A 22584-nucleotide genomic window follows, 5' to 3' on the forward strand; every position below is an offset into this window, starting at 1 on the left:
CGAATTATGTGCTAATACCCAAGTTGCAAATGTAACTTTTTGAAATTTCAAGATGTTCTACAAATGTTTTAGAATTGTTATTTTATTAGATATGTTCAGATTTTTAAATATATTAAAATCGGTTGTGCAATTTATCACTGTTAAGTTTCACAATATTACCGCAAAAATCACTGTTGAACAACCTTAAGTACATCTAACACAATTGTGCAGCAAATCACCAACTTGTTCATGTTTCACTAGCACAAAATTTTCACATGGTCAATTGTGCAATTTATCAAAAAAAATCCAAACGGCTGTCATAATTGTATCGGACACAATATATGTCGAAAATTGCTAAAAATCTTTTGTGGAAGAAAAATAAGCGAAATGATGCTCTCCGCAAGTCAAAAAATGATAAACTGAATTGAGAATCTTGCTATGAAAAATATTTTTCTGCTGATTTCGCATAGTTTTGGCTGCCTAATAAATTTTTAGGTCAGAGTGTGCAGTTTTAGAAGTATTAGAAAAACAATGAAATAAAATTCAAAATTTGCAAAAAAGTTGTGCAAGATTTATTTCTTTGAAATGATGAATGCAAAAGTTCCCGAAATTTATTCAGAAAATAAAAATACAACTAAATCGTCTTAAAGAAAGAAATGATAGGTTCCTTTAGATTCCATTATGAACAGTTCCAAAGGAACCTATCATTTCTTTCTTTAAGATGGTTTAGTTCTCATTCCACTAACCGCTCAAAATACATTTTTTTTACAAATACAAGACTTTTAATCAAAACTGATATTGTTCCTTTCAAAGTACTCCCCATCGACTGCAGCATACTTATGCCAGCGCTTGATCCAATCATCGAAACATTTTTTATATTCAGTTTTTTGTATGGCCACCAGAGGCATCTGCGATTTTTTCCATAAACTCATCTCGGGTGCTGAAACGCGTTCCACGGAGCGGTTTCTTGAGTCGATTGAATAGGAAAAAGTCCCAGGAAGCCAAATCAGGTTAATACGGTGGTTGCTAAATTGTATTCGTTTCGTGTTTAGCCAAATGATCACGAATAACGATGGCATTGTGTGACGATGTGTTATCGTGATGCAAGATCCACTAGTTGTTTGCCCACAAATCTGGTCTTTTTCATCGAATCGCTTCACGACAACGTCACATAACGCCCGAATAATACTCCTTGTTGACAGTCTGACCACGTGAAAAGAGTTCATGATACACAACATCCTTGTAATCAATGAAAACTGTGATTTAGAGAACTTTTTGTTCAAGGTAGTATATTTTGTGACAAAACATTAGCAGAGACTCGAAAAAAGTCATATCTATAAAAGAATCCGAAATAATGTGTAAAATAATCTAAAATTTGATGCCAACATTTGTGTGTATGACATATCATACGATGGGGTAATTTCTATTAGAAAATATTCCAAACAGAGGCTTTTCGTTTCCCGTAATCTTCAACACATAAAATTTCGGATCATTAGACCATAAAAAATATGAACTGTGAACTGAACCAGTTTCAAGACCAATTTAGGAAAAAAATTCAAAATTCATTACACGGTTTTACAGTTGAGTTATTGAAAAGTATTGAACGAAATGTAGTAGAGAAGTAATAACGAAACCGTACTTAGTTGTGCGTACAAAATGCATTCAATAATAAGTATAAATACAAAATTTTTCATTGATTATATCAAGTATCAAGTTATCAACAACGGTGATCATATTAGCAATAATCAGTCAACAATCCGTTTTAAATAATCTAAAGACTTTTCTACGTTTCGCCTTCGGCTCATCAGATTATGTGGCAGATTGTGTTGAAATAAAATACGTTGATTCAAAATAAATTTTTTTTTAATTCAAATTCAATTCATAATTCATAATGTATACTACGAGTGCAATCGTTTGAAAATGATCATTATTACATTTTCTCACAAGTTGAAATCATCACAGAAAACAGAACAGAGATAGAAAATGATTTTTTAAGGCGAAACACGAACTTTTTACTTGAACAAATGGTGTTCAAAATAATTGTTGAATTAGTTTTCCCCTGCATTTTGACCTTAAACTTGCAATCATCATTCGTCATCCTCGCACCGTACGCCTCTAGTTTCGAAACACATTTTTATTCGGGATGATTTCTCAAATGCTGATGGCAACACTGCCACAATGATGGTGCCGGAACTCAGACAACGTCACTCGAGCACTCATAAAAAAAATCAACAAAACGTCAAAATAACGAGAAAAAATATCATTCAATTTTATTCTGTTTAAAACGTAAATCGCAAATGCTTTAGTCTAATTCAGTTTCCATAAAATTGTAAACGTTCAAATGTATAAAAAACTAGTTTTTGGACTAACGTTGCTGATAACGCTTCATATAGGGTTTTCATATGTAAGTATATAAAAGTAAGAAAATATGTTCTCCTAATTGACGCCTATTTTTTTCCTGGAACAATAATTTTGTAACTCTCAAATACCGAACAGGCTCAGTCTTACGAAGACAAACGCTGCAAATGCATCTGTCCTAGTATTAAATCGGTGAACAACAACACTGAGGATGACTCGGATCGGATGTTGATAATCGACAATGTTCCCCCGAACAAGTGTAACTGTGATGGAGTCATATTGCCACGAGTAGCAGAAAAAATTAAAGGCAAAGAGCAGGAATTTTGTCCCCGCTGTGATTGCAAGTACGAGAACCGAAATACCACTATCATCAAGGTTGGTTTTATCACACACTGTTCTTACTGCCAGACAAAAGAATTGGTACATTTTGATTCCGTTTTTTCCGTCAATAGGTGGTGGTAATTATCGTGATCTGGATCATTTCCCTGCTAGTGATATACATGCTGTTCCTGATGTGTCTGGATCCACTACTGAACAAACGAGTGAAAGCAAATTACCAGGAGCATACTAATGAAGATGTGAATATCTCACCAAATAATAGTTCTAGTAATGTTTTAAAGGGGGGTTTAAACAGTGATATTTACACTGTTAAATATTGTAATAATCGAAATCCTGTCACAACACGGACAATCGTTAACGATGAGAGTGACAGTGATAGTGTCGAGTTCTCTTTTTACAGTAGAAATCGGGAACAAGTTCGTTTACTAAGAGCTGAAGCGTGATTTCTAGCAAGCACTCTGTTCTAGCATATTAAGTTTCGTTCATCTATTCATAAGTTCCATGTTTTACGGTAATCGACAACGATAAGGCTGAATTAGTAATAAACAAGACTGTTTATTGTTCAAATTTTTATCTTTAGTTATTTTTCAGCTTCAAACCATGTTTATTTATACATTGTGCACTTGATACCGAGCTACCTGCTTTTATTTGCTTTGGGATTTTACTGGAACAGTTTTAGTCGTACGCATCAAGTATAACGAATGCATTTTTGCGTTATCATTTTTAGGATGACACTTCGGTCGCCGTCGGCAATCACAGCCAGGACATGCAGGTACGGGACGGAAATGTTCTCAATCGGGTCGGACATTCACAGGACAAGTGGAAGAGGCAGGTGCGGGAACAACGGCGCAATATTTATGATCGTCACACGATGCTGAACTGAGGCCAACGCCTGAAACTTTTTTAAGTATGCTCCAAAAATTATCTTAATCTATTGTGATATGGATTAGAAAATATCGAATAAATAAAGCATGTACTGCGGTGTTATAATTATGAGTCTTACTTTCTAACAATGCTTTCGACTAGTTGTAGGATAACTTAATTTTTTTATGTTTTTTGGCTTATACTAAAAGGAAAATTATTTCTAGATAGTATTGAAATAGCATGAGTACCCCTTACTCTGATAATAGATGATTCATATAAAAAGTAAAAAAAAAGTAATGCCTCCTGTGAGAATCGAACTCACGACCGCTGGTTTACAAGACCAGCGCTCTGCCTACTGAGCTAAAGAGGCCACACAGCCATGTGAGTGCTATATTCGGTAGAGATTCTTTCATTCAAATATGCGTTCTATAACGTAGGGTTTTTTGAGTTCTGAGCTACTGTGTTATACACTCTCCGGCATTTCGGCTACACATTCTGCATTCGTGATGCTTCATTAGTTCCTGAAATATAAAAAAGTCAGACACCAAATAACAGAGTACCCGCATAATCGAAAATGTCGAAATCGTTATGCGATTTTTTTTTTCAAAATTATCGTTCAACAAAATAAACTCGAACGTTTTGCATAATACAAACCATTATTCGAGCATCATTTTGTAATTTTATCGAGGAAAAATATTGAGAAATGATTCGGGGAAAAGGTATGTTTCAAACGCTTCCTAAAAATCATGATTTACGGTGTCCACTGTATCTTAGAATAGACTAATCAGAATTCAACAAATCAAAGCAGAAGTAAGTAGATGTTTTTCTAGACCTCACTCAACGTTTCTGTTTGATTTTTTTTATTTCTTTTTAATCTTCGATGGTTGTTTAATGTCAAAACTACGATTTTTCACGAAAAAATCCGCCATTTTGTAGCTGTTAAACTTCTTCAAAGAAGAAAACAACGAAAAGGAAAACGTTGGGGTCTGCTATTCAAAACCTGCTTTCGAGAAAAAAGCGTTTTAAGTTTTTTGGCTATAAAATCGAAGGAAAACAGTTTATTAGTCTAGGGAGCCCGTAGAGTCTACCATATTCAAAAAATCATATTTTTTCTCTTGAATTTTGTTATGATGAAACATTTCAAGAATGTTTTGTCAAGTTTTTAAGTCAATTGAAGCAGAAATCTTTGACTTATGCGCCGAGCTCTATTTTTTTGAAGTATGAGATAAGCAAAGATAAAGGATCATAACTTGTTGAGTTTTGCTCCGATAGGCTTGAACATTTCACAGAATATTTTTTACTATAAGAAAATACAAAGAAAAAAATAAATAATTTTTCAAAAGTGTTAGACCTTACCCGCTTCCTAATTAGGAGGGGCGAGAGATACGAAATTAAAAGGCGGATTGGTATGCCTAGGCTAGCTTTTCCGTTCCAAATTTATAACTGATTCAATCTAAAACAGGGCTTCATATCCCCATCAACGAATTCCTTTTAAAATTCAATTTCTTGCTTTTTCAATATTGTTGTAAAATACTTACCGATTTCTGCGGATGGTCAAAAACAACTTTTTTAGCGCATATATTTCAAATTACAAATTATATCAAACAATAGGGGCTCGATTTCTATAAAAAAGGATATCAACCCCAAGGGGTCTATATCGACCACTTTGGGAACCCCAGATCTAAAATCTAGGCGTTTACCGATTTTTCTAAATATCAGCGTCATAACGAAACTGTCGGCAGAAACGTGGTGCGACAGCTTACAGATTTCATAATATACATTTAATGTAGCGCTTCGCTGTGGTCAGGTGAAGTTCGCTGCCTATGAAGTTTCACACATTTCATTTAAATCATTTTTCTACAATCGTATGTTTTTGATATTTCGTGAATCGGGTTAGTATTGGAGATATTTGCAATTTTGGGTGAAATTTTGGCGACAAAGCAAAAGGAAGCATTGAGTTGTCTCTCTTCGACCTGACCACAGCGAAGTCCTCTTGCTTTCGTCGCCGAAATTTCACCCTAAATTGCAAATATCTCCAATACTAACCCGATTCACGAAAGGAAGACAGGTTGGTAGCCATGAGCCAGACTCATATTAACAAGATATCCAGCTCTCACATTTCCCGAACAAATCATTGACAACATCCTTTTTCGCGAGCATGGCACCCTCAGGCGAGTCCGCATTGAATCTCGTACATAGAAGCAGAGGAGAGAAATGTCAAATTCGTGCGCGCCAAAATAGCAGCATTGCATTCCCATACAATTGACATGATATGTTGAATGTGATGTCGTACGATGGCGTTTCTGAATTGAAGATTGACTTCGCTCCAAGCTGACAGGGTCGCATGAACGTAACCTAACTAAAAAATGATCATAAGGTTTTCCGTTTGACAGCGTCTGGTATAACCGGCTATTAATTCAGATTTGTGTTTCAAGCGAAACAGCATTGAAAGTAACAAATCGAAGCGGTCCTATGTCGCCATTTTCGGGTGGTAATAAGTCGCCATTTTTTTTGTTTTTATTTGAATCAACTGTGATGTGTTTTACAATCACCTTTTAGAAAAAAAATTGCTAAATCCTAGTCGTCGGGCTCAATGTACAAGATGCCGCTATCATGCTCGCCGAAACGAACCATGTCGGGCTCTCTCCGAATATACAAGTGTGGATTAAAGAAATAATTTGTGGTCGCATACCAGAACCAGAACAAAACAAAGACGAAAACACAAGTCTTTGTAGCCTTCCACAAGTACTCCAAAGCCACCGTTATGTCTGCCATGAAGTTCAGTACCGCAAATCTAATGACGAAAATGTGTAATCATCCGCAGTTTTTTTTTCTTTTTTTACTTAATACCACAGACTAACAGACATGACAGTATGAGTAAATTCTTATAAAAATAATTTTTCGTGATGCACTAGTTCCACCTATATTGTACTGCGCGAACTATTTACTATCTGTACACCCCTTGTGTTATGTACAAGTTTTTTTACTAGTTGGTTTCCCCTCGTTTGTCAACACCGATCAGCTGCTTGCAGGGATGCCTGATTTCATCCAAATATTTGAAAATGAATAGTCGCAATAAATTATTGGATTATGTTGATAATATATTCAACTTTTTCGCGATGTTGGAAGGTAACCATTTATTTGACTCAGCGTTGTTCATCTAGACTATTTTTTATTGTGTTGGTAGTTTTCACCCGAAATTAAGTGGCGGCAGACCAGAAGCAAGTAAATATTGTAACAAAACGGGTTCGATTTTGTATTGCGTTGGAGGATGAGAAGTAGGCACAATTATGTATATAGTTTTGGCAATATGTATTAAATCTGTATCCTGTATGAAATTCGCATGGACGTATACAAAACAATACATTACAGGTAATTTTGTATAATTGGCAACTCTGTTGTTAAATGAAAAAAATAAACACAGTCTAGATGACAGACAGGATGTTTTTAATAGGGTAACGTGGCGCCATCATGACACATGTGAGCACTGTCCCAAATAAAGGAATATTCGAAATGACCGTTAAAATGATTGAAGAATCTAATTTGAGTGTCCTGTCTGTTAGTCTGTGTTAATACTTAATACTTTTTACGGTAATAAAATTAATAAAGTTCCATTACCATATATGTCAATATGTATATTTCCGTAAAACCCACTAACAACCACTCCGAAAGGCCTAGAATCGTAAGCAAGAGTGTTTTCAACGTTATTCAACACCGAAAATTACAAAAAACCTGTTTTAATCCACCTAGTGGTGTAATGATGCCTTTCTTATATCTCACATTTTCTCATATATAAATGTGAGGTATTCTTCAAAATGATTTTCTTTGATTCTTGAAAAACTAAAAGGCTTGTCCATAAACTAGTATAACCTATAGAGTGAAAAAAGTACTCAGGTTGGTAAGACCAACTCTGAGGAAACGAGGTACTTCCGAAATCGGAATCTGGGAACCGGTATCATCGAAGTTGGTTTGAGAAAAGTGACTGGGATCCATTTTTACCACACTTCACCATATAATTCCGAAACCGGAAGTCGGGTCCGGATGAAATTGGGCATTTTTGTATGGGATTATGATACCTTTTATTTGAATCTAAGTTTGTTATATGTAATTTAAAATAAAAATTAAAAAAAAAAATTTAAATTTTTTTTCACTAATCATCCTGTAACTCCGGAAGCGGAAGTCGGATCCAAATAAAACTCAGGAACTGTGTATAGGACAATTGTACCTTTCATTTGAATCCTATTCTGTGAGAATCGATTCAGCCGTCTCTCAGAAAAGTAAGTGCACTTATTTTCAGTTTTTTTGCACATATTACCCTGTAATTCCGAAACCGGAGGTCGGATTCGAATAAAATTCAGGAACTTTATGTGAGGTTACAAAACCTTTCGCTTAAATCAAAGTTTGTGAAAATCGGTTCAGTCATCTCCGAGAAAAGTAAGTGCAAAAAATGTTACATACATACAGGCATTTTGTGTACTCGACGAAGTAAGTCGAATGTCTCGGTTCAAAAGTCGGCTTTCACAGTGATTGCATAATCTTTACAGGGTCCGCCATGCAACTTTTTTTTAAACATGCAATAAAAAACTCAAACCGTTTATCCGATTTCAAAATTTATTTTTTCATATTAAAGTATAATCCTTCCGGTTAATTGTGGAATATAATTTCACTCAAATGGCTGCTTCGGCTGGCCTTGCAGTACGCCTTACGGTCGGTCCAGTTTTTTAGTATATTGTATGCAGCTTTATTTTAGCTATGGCTGCACGAAAGTTGTCCTTCAAGGCTTGAATTGTCTTTGGCTTGTCCACATAACACGTATCTTTGACAGCCCCTGAAAGATAATAGTTTAACGGCGTTAAATCACAGCTCCGAGGCGGCCAAACGACATCCGAATTTCGACTGATAATTCGATCTTCGAAGACTGTGCGCGTTGGCTGTGTGGCACGGAACGCCGTCTTGTTGGAACTGAATGGTGTCCAAGTCTTCCTCTTCAAGTAACGGGAAGAACAAATCGCTTATAATAGCGCGGTAGGGCTCGCCATTGCTTCTGCCTCATTTTCGAAGAAAAATAGCCCAATGATGCCACCAGACCAAAATCCGCACCAAACCGTCACTCTCTGAGGATGCATCGGTTTCTTCATGATAATGTGCGGGTTTTCCGTTCCCCAGATGCGACAATTTAGCTTATTAACATACCCACCGAGATGAAAATGTGCCTCATCCGAGAAGATGATTTTTTGGCATAAATCAGCGTCTTCATCAAGCTGATTTTCAACGTAAAACTGCACTATTTTCACGCGTTCCTCAAGCGTATACACAACCATTTTCGTTCAGCGAAAGGATAAAACTAAGTTGCTGTCAAATCAGAAGTGACATTAAGGTTACCAATGTCGAAATAACCGCTAGTTCGAAATAAAAAAGTTAGATGGCGGACCCTGTATATATCAGAAAGACAAAAACACTGCTCATTATGTTCTATTAGACATGAAGCTTACTAGGTTTACTTCAGGAATCAGGAATCAGAACAAATTGGCTCAAATGGCACGTTTCCCTTGATATTTGGAGATTTGTGCCTTGCCATCAATTTGTTTTTAGCATCATTTTCCCGATATATAAGAGGGAAGGATTGAAAGGAAATGGTAAGGGTTGGACTAGGAGGATGGGAAAAATTGACGACACAAAAACACATAAAAGCAGAAGTAAATTCTGCACCCCTAAGGGATGCCGAACAATCTGCTGAGGATCACATTTAGTGGAAGCAGAAGTAAATTCTGAACCTCTACGAGGTCCCGAACAGTCTGCTGTTAATAAAACCTCCAACCCCCGAGAGGATTTAGAGATCTTACAAAAGCGACACCATTCTGAACTCCCGGAAGAATGCAGAACGATTCGCAGTATGTACAAGCAGAAGTAAATTCGGCACCCCCTAAAGGATGCCAAACAATCTGCTAAACCCTATTTAAGGTGAATACAGAAGGGATTCATTCACTCCAGGAAGAACGATGAACCCTTCTGACTATAGCTCCTTACCACATTGGGTGAGAAACGAGAGAATATCCTTCAATTTTAGCTCCGCATACACAGACTCAACCATGTATGGAGAACCAAAAACCCGGATACGTAGCTGCGTCAATGCGGGACAGTTACATATCGGATGATATGAAGTACCATAATCGCATTCACACAAATCACACGAATAATACTCAGCACGTTGAATAGTAGCCATGTGATAATTGAGTTTGCAATGTCCAGTCAGAGCTCTGACCAGAATACTGCAATGTTGCTTGGAGAAATGCAGTAGACACTTTGACATTTTCAGATTTAAATCTGGTAGAAATGCTTTTGTCTGAGCGCAAGTTTGCAAGCTGCGCCAGTAGCTGGCATGTTTGGATGCAGCCCAAGAACGAATCTTGTGCTTTATCCAACTAGTTGAAAGTGGTAAAGCTGGTTCAGGAACAACGAAATCATTCGTTGCACCAGCTCTAGCCAACTCATCAGCCCATTCATTTCCAGTAATACCAGAATGGCCGGGTACCCATAAGAAGTAAACAGCATTTGAAATGCTGAGGTCTTCAATTTGAGTTCGACATGCGATCACTAGATTCGACCGTGAGTCATTCGAACTGAGTGCTTTTAAGGCTGCCTGACTGTCGGAACAAAAATAAATTCGTTTACCACAGATCCTCTGCTGAAGTGCCGATTGTACTCCACACAGAATCGCGTAGATTTCTGCTTGGAACACAGTACAGTATCTACCAAGTGAATGAGACTGCTCCAGCCTCATTTCACGACAGTAGACACCAGCACCAGCACGACCATTCAACAGAGAACCGTCCGTATAACAAACTATGTGTTCATCAAGTTGTCGTTCCAGACAACCAGACAACCATTCCTCACGAAGAGGATAGCTCACATGGAATGTTTTGAAAGGAAAACTGCATGTGAGAGTTAGGTCACTAGGAGCGAGTAAATACTCATCCCATGTAACCATTTGAGACCACAAGCGAGTGTGGCTGGTAGCATAATCTAATGGGTTACTGTTCCAAAGCCCTGTAACCTTAAGACGGTATGCACAAGATAATGCTTCTTGTTTTAGGAACACATGTAGTGGTTTAATGCACAGTAGCGCCTCTAGAGCAGCAGTAGGAGTTGTCGGGAATGCTCCTGTCATTTGGAGATGATTTAGCTTTGACTGAACTGTCGTGACTTCTCCTTTCTGCCACCATACAAGACAACCATATGCTAAAATTGGTCTAACAATAGTTATTTTTTTTTTTTATAATAAAATTTTTATTGGGCTCATTTGCGTTAGCTTAACGTGGCCGATTGTCTTGTTGTTAGGTGGAAAAGAGTGGAAGCCGTATTATGGGGCGACCTGCTCCCCTAGAGTTAGTAAAGGAGTGTCAGGAGGGTGGGACCTATACTGTATTGATTTTGAACATATTTTGATATTACAAATCATTCATTAATAGCTTGCATCTTTTAAACACACTTTGCATTTCCGGGTTCTCGACGTTCTCCAGATTGTAACGAGGAAGAGACTATACTAAACTCGGATGCTTTGTTGGTGTACTTTGATGTTGGTGTGTCATTTATGGATGGTTTCCAGCAATTCAGCTTGACCAGTGTTTAGTTCGTTTGGGGTAGGACCACTGTAGAAGAAAGAAAGAGAAAGAGAGAGAACTAGATTTGCACGTTTATAGCTTTGAGGAAGTTATAGAGGTAGGTCATGTAAAGGAGATCTCTGGTTGCCAAAACGTCACGGACTGGAACATAAGGTGGTCTACCTTGGGCCCGAAGGGAATCAATTAGCTGGAGTCTGACGTCGCAATACTCGGAGCACACCCAAACAACATGCTCGATGTCATGATAACCGTCTCCGCAAACGCAAAGATTACTCTCACTAAGGCCAACACGATGAAGATGCGCTTTGAGCAAAGAGTGGTTGGACATAAGTCTTGACATTGTGCGAATAAAGTCCCGGTTCACATCCAACCCTCGGAACCAAGCTTTCGTCGATACCTGCGGTATAATGGAATGTAACCACCGTCCTAGATATCCATCATTCCAGGAGGTTTGCCAGCTGACGAGTGCCTCTTGACGAGAACGACTGAAAAATTCATTGAAGCAGATTGGTCTTTCATAGGTTTCACCTTGTAATGCGCCCACCTTGGCCAGTGAGTCCGCCATCTCATTACCCCTTACGGAACAATGTGATGGGACCCAAACCAAGGTAATCCGGTATGATTTTTCAGATAAAGCACTCAGTTGTTCCCGTATTTTCCCCAGGAAATACGGCGAGTACTTTCCAGGCTTCACTGAGCGAAGAGCCTCGATAGAGCTGAGACTGTCCGATACAATGAAGTAGTGGTCTGTGGGCAAAGTTTCAATGATCTCAAGGGTATACTGAATTGCAGCTAGTTCTGCGACGTAAACTGAAGCCGGATCACTGAGTTTATAGGAGGCGGTGAAATTTTCATTAAAAATACCGAAGCCAGTGGACCCGTCGAGATGTGATCCGTCAGTGTAAAACATTTTATTACAGTCGACTTCTCTAAATTTGTCATTAAAAATATTTGGGATCACTTGAGGGCATACGTGATCCGGGATTCCATAAATATCTTCATTCATGGATGTGTCGAAAAACACCGTAGAATTAGAAGTATCATAGAAACGAACACTGTGAGGATTGTAGAAAGAAGAATTATTGTTACGTGACATGAAATCAAAGTACAATGTCATAAATCGGGTCTGAGAATTAAGCTCGACTAGCCGTTCAAAGTTATCGATAACCAACGGGTTTAAGACGCTACATCGAATGAGTTGTCGATATGAGAGATCCCACAAACGGTTTTTCAACGGGAGAATTCCCGCCAGTACCTCGAGACTCCCCGTATGAGTAGACTGCATACAACCCAAGGCTATACGCAAGCAACGATACTGGACTCTCTCCAGCTTGATAAAGTGTATTTTCGCGGCTGAACGGAAACAGAAACATCCATACTCCATCACTGACAATATCGTTGTTTGGTACAGCCTTATAAGATCTGTTGGGTGAGCTCCCCACCAAGTCCCGGTCACTGTACGTAGAAAGTTGATTCTTTTTTGGCATTTTCGTTTCAGATACCTAATGTGACATCCCCAGGTACCTTTGGAATCGAACCAGACTCCGAGGTATTTGAATGTGAAGGCCTGAGCTATGGTTTGACCCATTAGTTGAAGCTGTAGTTGTGCAGGTTCACGCTTCCTGGAAAATACTACCAACTCAGTTTTCTCCGTGGAGAATTCGATACCCAGCTTTAGAGCCCATGTAGACAAAGTGTCTAAGGTAGTTTGTAATGGTCCTTGCAGGTCGGTAGACTTGGATCCTATAATAGACACCACGCCATCATCTGCAAGTTGCCTTAACGTGCAAGAATTTTCAAGACATTCATCGATGTCATTGACGTAAAAGTTATAAAGAAGGGGGCTGAGGCATGAGCCCTGGGGAAGGCCCATGTAACTAATTCGTGAGGTCGTCAAGTCTTCATGTGTAAAAAACATGTGCTTTTCCGATAATAAGTTGTGCAAAAAATTGTTGAAAAGTGGGGAAAGACCATGCTTGTGCAGCTTCTCCGAGAGAATTTTTATGGAAACTGAATCAAAAGCCCCCTTTATGTCCAAGAATACTGATGCCATTTGCTTCTTGTGAGCGAATGCCATTTGAATTTCTGTAGAAAGCAGCGCAAGGCAATCGTTCGTTCCTTTGCCTTTACGGAAGCCAAATTGTGTATCTGAAAGCAAGCCACTTGTTTCCATCCATTCATCGAGACGAAACAGAATCATTTTTTCCAGCAGTTTCCGAATACAGGAAAGCATTGCAATCGGCCGATACGAGTTGTGGTTGGAGGCTGGTTTGTCCGGTTTCTGAATAGCGATAACCCTCACTTGTCTCCAGTCTTGAGGAACAAAGTTCTGTTCGACGAACTTGTTGAACAAGTTCAACAGACGTTTTTTCGCGATATCGGGAAGATTTTTAAGCAAATTGAATTTAATTTTATCACGCCCTGGGGCATTGTTGTTGCACGATAAGAGGGCAAGAGAAAACTCCGTCATCGTAAAGGGGGTATCGTTTTCAGTGTATCGAGAGGACGCGACGCGATAGGTATTCGATTCCCGAACAAAATCCGGGCAAACTTTCTTGGCGAAGTCAAATATCCAGCGGTTTGAATATTCTACGGATTCGTTATTAGTGGTTGCATTTCTCATACGACGGGCTGTATTCCACAGAGTGGTCATCGATGTTTCCCTAGATAGGCCATTGACGAACCGACGCCAGTAACCTTTTTTTTTTGCTTTAATCAGATTTTTCATGGTCTTTTCTAATGATGCATATTTTTCGTAGTCTTCGCGCTTGCCACTGTTCCCGAATTTTTTATACGCGGATGATTTTGTTTTATATATTTCCGAGCACTCTTTATCCCACCATGGGGTTGAAGGTCGCGTAGTGATTGTAGTTTTGGGTACTCGTTTGGTCTGGGCTTGAATCGCGGCGTTGAGGATCAAGTCAGCTAGGGATTTGTATTCTTCTTCAAGCGAATCTGGTTGTTTCGTTTCAAGAGCTTGGGATACCGCGATCGAGTAGGAATTCCAGTCGATGTTTTTCGTGAGATCATATGTCATATCGTCTGATGTCGGTGTTTGTGCACCAGTGGATATTGAAACCAAAATCGGCAAGTGATCACTACCGTGGGGATCAGGGATTACCTTCCACTTGCAATCTAGCTGTAGTGATGTCGAGCAAAGGGATAAGTCCAGCGCACTAGAGCGGGCTGGCGGTCTTGGATTGCGTGTCATTTCACCCGTATTTAAAATTGTCATATTGAAGTTGTCGCACAGATCATAAATTAACGAAGAACGGTTATCATCATATAGGCAGCCCCACCCCGTACCATGCGAGTTAAAGTCTCCTAAAACTAACCGCGGAGTGGGAAGAAGCTCCATGATGTCTGCAAGTCGTCGATGCCCTATCGAGACTCTGGGAGGTATGTAGCTAGAAGCTATACAAAGATCTTTGCCTCTAATTCTGATTTGGCAAGCAACAACTTCAATGCCCGGGATCAAGGGGAGGTTAATTCGATAAAATGAATAGCACTTTTTGATCCCTAAAAGAACCCCTCCATAGGAGTCTCCTCGATCCAGGCGTATAATGTTGAAATTGTGGATGTCAAAGTTTATATTTGAAGTGAGCCATGTTTCACACAATGAAAATACGTCGCAGTTACGCGAATTTATCAAAAATTTGAAAGAATCTAATTTTGGGATGATACTTCTGCAATTCCACTGGAGTATAGTGATCATATTCTCGATTTCTGTAGGTATTTCAGCCATCGATAGATACGATCGCTGTAAGGAGGGGCCATTGTTCAGTCAACTGTTTTAAAAATGTTCTTACTGTTGGTAATAAAGCCGTTAGAATACTTTTAAGAGGATCAGTTATATTGAAGGCTGTTAATATCCAGTCCACGATATCAGAGAGTTTCAGTAATCCAACGTTTGTCGGGTTTTCTGGTTGTGTTTTGGGATCACTTGGGTTTTTCAGTGTCCCTGGAAGTGCTGGAAATTCCTGGTTGTAATTCGATTTTCGAAATCCAGGAGGTATTGGCTTCGGCTCTGTGACATTGTTGTTTTGGTTCCGTTTTAATATTTTAGTTTCTAGTATTTTAAGACCTTTGCGAGGAAGCTTGGGAGAGGACATAATTGGTCGTTTCCTGTTTGTTCCTAGCTGAACAGAAGAAGGTCCTTCGTCGGGGTCATTTGAAACATCAGCGTCAGTCGACAAAAAAGCGAATGGGTTGTCAGAGATATGTGGAGTAGCTCGTTTGAGGATTTCTGCGTAAGATCGTTTGGAGTGCTCCTTCACGGTTCGCTTGAGCTTTTCCTCGCGTTGCTTATATTTAGAGCACTCAAAAAGAGCATGCGGATTCTCACCACAGTAAATACACTTTTCGATTGACTTCCTGCAGGAGTCATCTCTGTGTCCCTCACCACATTTACCACATCGTGGTTTGTTACAACAGACTTGAGCCGTATGTCCCATCTGTTTGCAGTTTGAGCAGTGCATTACTTTCGGTACATACAACCGAACAGGTAGACGAACCCCTCCCACTACAACGTAATTCGGAAGTGCAGAACCGGCGAAGGTCACACGAAAAGAGTTTGATGGATGATACTTTCCATCTTGTGTCGATTTAGAGTGCAATTGCTTGCACTCCAATATCTTCACTGGTTGAAGGTCGGGATTTTTGAAGCGGCCAATCCCATCCTTCATCAGATCTTCGACAGTTAAACTTTCTTCGTGGACCACACCGTCGATCTCCACCATCCGAGAAGGTACGTAGACGCGATATTCCCTCGTGAAAATCTCATTGGTAGCAATGTCGTTTGCTTGTTTTAGATCAGTCACGACAACGCGCAGTTTGTTCGGAGATACTTTGTCCATGTGTTTTACTGCCGAGTAGTGTTTAGTCAGATCTCGAGAAATATTGAGGACTCTGAGGGATTTAGCTATGGGCCGGAAGTAAACCACCCACGGGCCATCCGATCCGTCATCCTGATAGACCTTCTGACGGATTGGTGGTTTTCCCAGAGGGGGAGCGGGGATATCCATTTCAGATGTATCACTATCAGGATATTCATCCAAACGTTCCTCATCTCTAGGTTTATCATCATCTTCCCCGAGGTTCCCCTCATCGGAAGACATATTTTCTGTGCAGGAGAAACAAAGTCTCCCACACTATCAAGGAAAATAGAAAAAATAGATAGGATAGTGCGAAGTAGGAAAAAAGTTGAAATATAAAATGAAAAAAACTACTTCACCGGTATGGTTTGTTGAGCTGATGGGTGAGTTGGTCCTTTGCTTGGATTATTTCTCTCGCGTGACCTTGATGATCCAGTCACTCACTGCTGGTGCCGATGCTATTGAAGCGACAGGTAGAAATGGTCGCAAGCAAGTGTGTATACCACTGTCTGCTGCCGGTGTTTATCACTCGATCAACCACTGGATCTAAGAGAACAAAAAAATGTTTCCTCCAGCCCTTGCTAGGGAAACACCTTCGCACTCGAGGTTTTGTAATCGATACCGTCCCGATACGGAGCGAAAAAACAACAAGTGTATCGCGGACGACTGCTCGGATACGAATGTAACAATAGTTGTGTAGATCCAATGAATATATCTGGGTTTGAGTCCCCATGATTTTCCAAAAGCTCGTCTGCATTGGCCGAAAGCCATACAAGCTCTCTTAATCCTGAAGTCAATGTGAGCAGACCAATTCAGTTTTGAGTCAAGAATAACCCCGACGTATTTAACTTGATCGACCACAGTGACCTCTGAACCGAAGAACTGTAACGGACGAGCTCCTGTGATTATCCTACGATGAGTGAAAAGCACCATTGATGTTTTTCCCGGATTTACAGACAATCCAATCTGACAACACCATTGTTCAACAGATCGCAGGGCTTGCTGCATTAAATCAAAGAGAGTGTTAATGCTTATACCGGTCATCAATATATGATAATCGTCGGCAAAACCATAAGTCGGAAATCCAAGGTTATTAAGTTTCCTTAACAAACCATCAGCGACTAGGTTCCATAAAAGTGGGGATAGTACACCACCTTGAGGACACCCACAGACACTCAGCTTTCTAATCTCTGCTTGCCGAAGCGATGAACAAAGAAGTCGATTGCTAAGCATTGCGTGTATCCAATTTGTGATACTTGAAGGTATGCCATGACCACGGGCTGCTTCCAGAATTGAATTGAAAGACACGTTATCAAAGGCACCTTCAATATCTAGGAAAACTCCCAAGCAAGATTGCTTTTGTGAGAAAGCTTTTTCAATGTTGTACACAACATCATGTAACAGGGTTGTAGTGGACTTTCCACGCTGGTAAGCATGTTGCATTCCATGTAGCGGTTGCACGCCCAGACTAACATTCCTGATAAAGTGATCGACTATGCGTTCCACTGTTTTAAGAAGAAATGAGCTAAGACTGATAGGCCTGAAACTCTTCGCTTCCTCATAAGTGTCGCGACCGCCTTTGGGAATAAATTTGACAATTATTTCCTGCCAGGCTCTTGGAATATATCCAGTCGCAAGACTAAAAGTAAGTATTTTCTTCAAAACATGTTTGAAATGTTCATACCCTTTCTGCAGTAACACTGGGAAAACTCCATCCTTTCCAGGAGATTTGTACGGAGCAAAACTCTCAACTGCCCATTTGACCAATTCAATCGTCACAACGCTTCGAGCAAGGGCCCAAGAATCGTAACTACCTGAAAAAGTCTCGGGAAGAGCTGTCGGTGATGGATCCATACATCCTGGAAAGTGAGTGTTAAAAAGGCAGTGAAGTACATCACTTTCATCAGACAAGTGTTCACCATCTGAAGTTCTTAAAAAACTGACATTAAAGTCCTTAGACTTCGAAAGTAACTTATTTAATCTGCTAGCCTCGTTGAGACTAGAGACATTTGTGCAGAGGCTTTTCCAACCACTTCGCTCAGACGATCGAAGAGCATTTTTGTAAGCCCTTCGAGCCAACACGAATGCCTCCGACCCATCTCTGCGTCGGTGGTTCCAAGCTTTTCTGCAAAGTTTCCTTAGTCTAGCAAGTTCAGCATTCCACCAAGGAGTTCCTCTAGTAGCTCGCACAATCCGAAGTGGACAAGCCTCTTCATATGCTGCAACTATGAGTGAATTTGTCTCGTCGACAACATTTTCCAAATCAATTGGGGTTTCAATTGTTGGTTGGTACCCGTAAAATCTAGTCGCCAAGCCCTCTTCATAGAGGTCCCAGTTTGTAGATTTGGGATTACGATATGTGACAATATCAAATTTAACGTTTGAATGATCAAAGAATATGTACTTATGATCAGACAACGAAGGTTCGAGCTCATCGGAGACGAGCCAATTCACCAACTCATGCGTAATTCTATCAGAGCAGAGAGTTACGTCCAAAACCTCCTCTCTTCCAGATCTCGCAAAAGTTGGGCGGTTTCCTGCATTGACTATGTGCAGGTTTGTACTGCTCACGAATTCCATCATATCAGAGCCTCTCGAATTTATATCTGTGCTGCCCCAAATGATATGGTGAGCATTTATGTCACTGCCGATTACAAACGGTATATCACTCTTGCAGCAGTATGATACAACCTTTTTGAAGTCATCGCTTGGCGAAGGTTGGTTATGCGGTAAATATGCCGAACAATAGACATATTTCCTGTCTATGCCATCAATAGTCATACCAACTGTGACAGCACAAATATCCCGAGTTGTGAGCTCCGATATGAGAGAAACATCGAGAGCACTATTTGCAAGTATGCATGCTCGAGGCATTTCACGTGGATTAGTCATACTTTGTTGAAGGCAACAAAGACTGGGTTTAACAATTTTCCAACGTAGAAGTTTCCCTTTTGGAAATATGGTTCTTGAACCAAAGCTATAGAAGCTTTACCTTCTTGAAGAAGTCTGGATAGATTCATAGTTGCTGTACGTTTATGCTGAAGATTGATTTGTGCCACTCTAACCATTATAAATTAGAGTAACGAACATTCCACCTCCAGCACCAACAGTACAACAACTACAAGAAACCAAATATATTGGCTTATAATCGCCTATAGCGAACCATGTAAGGATTTTTTTAAATGTTATTATCATTTAAATCCCACGAGTTGCGAAGAAAGAAGTCGTCCACTGTGCCAGAGCTTCGCTTAACACAGTAAGGGAACACCCCAAGATATTCCGTTCACGACTGCATTGTTTAACCTCCTGCAGCCATTCAGCCATCGGCACGGAAATACACCTTGGCTTAGGAGTTCCTATTTTTGTGGCCTTTTACGACATGGAACAGGAAACCAGTGGATCAATTCTTGGTAAAAAAATAATTCCGCCGGATGCCACACGGCTTACCTGTTTGGTGGACTTATACCACCGGTACAGGTGGACCGTAGCGTTATTCTTAGCCAGTTGGGAAACCGCTACCGACACTACACAGCTATCTAGGCTGCTCAGAGAGGGAAGTTGACATTGATGGTCAACTTCCATGGATGGCCGAGCAGCTTACTTACTACCCTCTCCTACATTTAAACACCAGGCGATGAAGAAAATAGTCTTTTCCGTTTACTGTTGTGATTTACTAACAGTAGGTACCGAATTCTTCAAAGCGAATGTTGAAAGGAGGTTTAATGACCGCTAGAAAAAAAAAACAAAATATCGCGACATTTAATGGTAACCCGAATAAAAAATATTGTAGAGAAACAATACGATTTGCTGTTACAAAACCTTCCACAATTTTGCTTTGACCATTGAAAATTAACTAAATGTATTGTTATACACTTTTCAATTAATTGTGAACATGCTTTTTACATAGGAATGTATAGGTTGTTAAGTATCGTAACAATTCAAATCATAAAATTTCGAAACAATATATTGAATGCTTGGAAATGACAACTATCTTGTCAAGATACAATAAAATGTGTTGTAACCAATAGATTTAATTGTTAATCAATTGTTAATGATGTAAAATCAATGGTTTATTTTTTTACGGGAAGTGTTTAGTTAAACGATTATGCGATCTTTCACTGAAATGAGAAAATGATCTACTTTCAATTTGAATTATCCTTAAATTTTAGGAATTATTTACTGGTATGCGCTTCATAAAAAAATATTTGTAGACTATTTACTTTTCATCTTTAAATAATGTCGATATCATTAAGCAGCTCAAAATAGAATCATTTCCCCTTCGGCACTCACGGAGTGAGTTACTGACGTATGGGCTGTATGATGCTGCCATCTACATTTCTTATTGGAATTTCTTTGTCGGCGGTCGGGTGTAAAAGTACAATAGCAATTGTACATTTGCAATGGTTTCATAAATTTGTTTTAATTGAAAAAGTGTCAAAAAACCTCGTCGCCCAACGTGGGGCTCGAACCCACGACCCTGAGATTAAGAGTCTCATGCTCTACCGACTGAGCTAGCCGGGCACATTGATCAACCGGGTATCACAGTACATTAGATTGATAAAATTGAGACATTATAATGATGCAAAAAATACAGCATCTATAGAAATTAATCATATCCACGTAAAATTAGCGCCAGTGCCGAGTTTCATTGTTTACTACGATTAAATCCGTGGCATTCAACGCGAGGGAGATTTACATCAGACGAAAGTGAGCGAGAAAGAGAGTCGTCGTCAGTCAGTCCAATGTGCCCCAGCATTTCCTCCATAATACCAGGAAGTCATGATTTTGTGCAGGACAGTGAAACCGGTCTCTCGTTCTCTTTCTCTCCCAGATTGTACTTGACTATGTCCAGTTAAGCGATAACACTTAACGGAGATTGGTGAAATGAGAATTTTGGGGTCCCCTCTAGTGCTGCCGGTAAGCAGCACTCCGTAGAGCATCAGGAGTGAAGCCGATTCTCGCGCGTATGTCCTCCAGCTCTCGAGAAACAACTCTCGTGGTCTCGTGCGGTGGTGGGGTGTTTCTAGGAGCGGAACAGGTTGTTGATCGCGAGCATCTACCCGTGTAGGTAGGCAATATGGAGCGGGAGATGGACCGACCGGTGGACACGGAGAACACAAAACGATGATGAGTCGCAGCTTTTGAGCGTCTTGGATGAGGAGGGTTCAGAGAAGCTATCTCAGGATTCTCGCTAAGTTTCCCCAAGTTTTCTTGGAGGATGATGGTTACTGGTACTCTGCAGAGAGTTGTTTGTTCTCAAGAATGATTTTGAAACATGTCTCCCGAAAATGAGTGTGGATGTGCGTTAACCGTATTATTTACTCACTCTAAAAGAATGGTTTTCTTCAACTGACCTAGTGCCGGTAACTCTGGACAAAGCAAATATTCTATATATTGGGAACACAGCAGAATTTCGAAAGACTACACAAACACGAATTTGCAATCCAGGAATATATTGGATTGTTTCGTTTAGACTTTTTTTGAAGTTATCCACACTTTAAAGTTTCCCCTGAACTTTTTCTGTACGTTCAAGTTTCTAAGAGGGCATCCAACACTTCTGCCGTACTTTACAGATGTCCCGAGTACCACGTGTTTTACTCATCTCTACTAGGAACTAAAACTGATTTTAGTGAAGAGTTGCGAGTTTCTTACATGTCCAAGAGAATGTCACATTTCAACCAGCGTTAGTTTTGACAGCTGCCGGATTCCGGCCAGGCTTCCGCCTGCTGCCAGAATTGCCCTCAAGCAAGATTGTGCTCACGATGTTCCCCACATTTCCAATTCGAAATAAATCGTCGAAAAGTGAGAGAAATTTCACGTGGAATTCAGTATGAGTTCCGAATTAATGCAGACTACAGTGCGATAATCGATTCCGCATGAATTGTGCCGAAAAACGATTGGTTCGCAAATGGAGTGAGAAAAGCCGGACTTAAAATTTATTCATATATAACATTGTAACTAGTTAAACAACAGTTCTGCCTTAAATTCCAACATAAATAGTTGAAATTTGCTAAAATTCAACAGAACGGCCTGCTTTGATTTGCATCGTTTATTTCTAGGGTTACACAACTCGGAAGCATCCCTCGCCCGGCAGTGATTGAGTTTGAAAAAAAAGACATGCTTTTTCTGCTTTCCTTGTTAAAATCGTGGTGATGTAATACGTGTTGCTCAAGTCGTACTTGAGAATTTTTTACACTGTATTATTTGCACTTTGTATGTAATCTAATTGCCGGCAAATCTACGATGCGTGCAAGATGCGCGCGGTTTTGTCTAAGTGGACTAGTTCTGGTCTTATAAAAAAAAGTACGGGTGTGTAATGTCAGAGACATAACTGGATGTCGTGAATACGAATAAAACTGACACGATTTCTTTACACTTTCGAATTCGAATTGATAGTGGATCGATTGTGTGAATTGCGAAACTTTCCCCCTATTCACTACTAAAATTTTACACGATTTTTGACGATTATCTCATTTCGGATTTGCATATTTCATTGAAAGAAACTATAAAGATGCTGTACAGGATTCATTTCTGCCTTTTAGAAGCAC

The 22584-nt window shown here is 39.7% G+C and overlaps 1 protein-coding gene and 2 non-coding genes across 3 annotated transcripts; 1 reads left to right on the top strand and 2 right to left on the bottom strand.

Moving 5' to 3' along the window:
- Positions 1-2206: 2206 nt before the first annotated feature.
- On the top strand, positions 2207-3666 carry LOC131438581 (uncharacterized protein CG1161). The gene is made up of 4 exons (XM_058608688.1): positions 2207-2383; positions 2476-2712; positions 2790-2915; positions 3404-3666. The coding sequence occupies exons 1-4, from the start codon at positions 2321-2323 to the stop codon at positions 3557-3559; spliced, it is 582 nt and encodes a 193-aa protein (XP_058464671.1). The 5' UTR covers positions 2207-2320; the 3' UTR covers positions 3560-3666.
- A 171-nt stretch (positions 3667-3837) lies between these two features.
- Positions 3838-3910, bottom strand: Trnat-ugu (transfer RNA threonine (anticodon UGU)). The gene has a single exon. It is a non-coding gene; the product is annotated as a tRNA-Thr (tRNA).
- Positions 3911-20484: 16574 nt separating this feature from the next.
- On the bottom strand, positions 20485-20557 carry Trnak-cuu (transfer RNA lysine (anticodon CUU)). The gene has a single exon. It is a non-coding gene; the product is annotated as a tRNA-Lys (tRNA).
- Between the last annotated feature and the right edge of the window lie 2027 nt (positions 20558-22584).

Source organism: Malaya genurostris, chromosome 3, assembly GCF_030247185.1.
Source record: "Malaya genurostris strain Urasoe2022 chromosome 3, Malgen_1.1, whole genome shotgun sequence".
Classification (NCBI taxonomy): domain Eukaryota; kingdom Metazoa; phylum Arthropoda; class Insecta; order Diptera; family Culicidae; genus Malaya; species Malaya genurostris.

What these genes read in the sequence shown, in the direction of transcription:
- LOC131438581 (XM_058608688.1), top strand. Translation starts at nt 2,321, where the DNA reads ATGTATAAAAAACTAGTTTTTGGACTAACGTTGCTGATAACGCTTCAT. An exon ending in TTCATATAGGGTTTTCATAT is followed by an intron (nt 2,384 to 2,475) that starts GTAAGTATATAA and finishes AATACCGAACAG; the next exon opens with GCTCAGTCTTACGAAGACAA. An exon ending in GAAATACCACTATCATCAAG is followed by an intron (nt 2,713 to 2,789) that starts GTTGGTTTTATC and finishes TTCCGTCAATAG; the next exon opens with GTGGTGGTAATTATCGTGAT.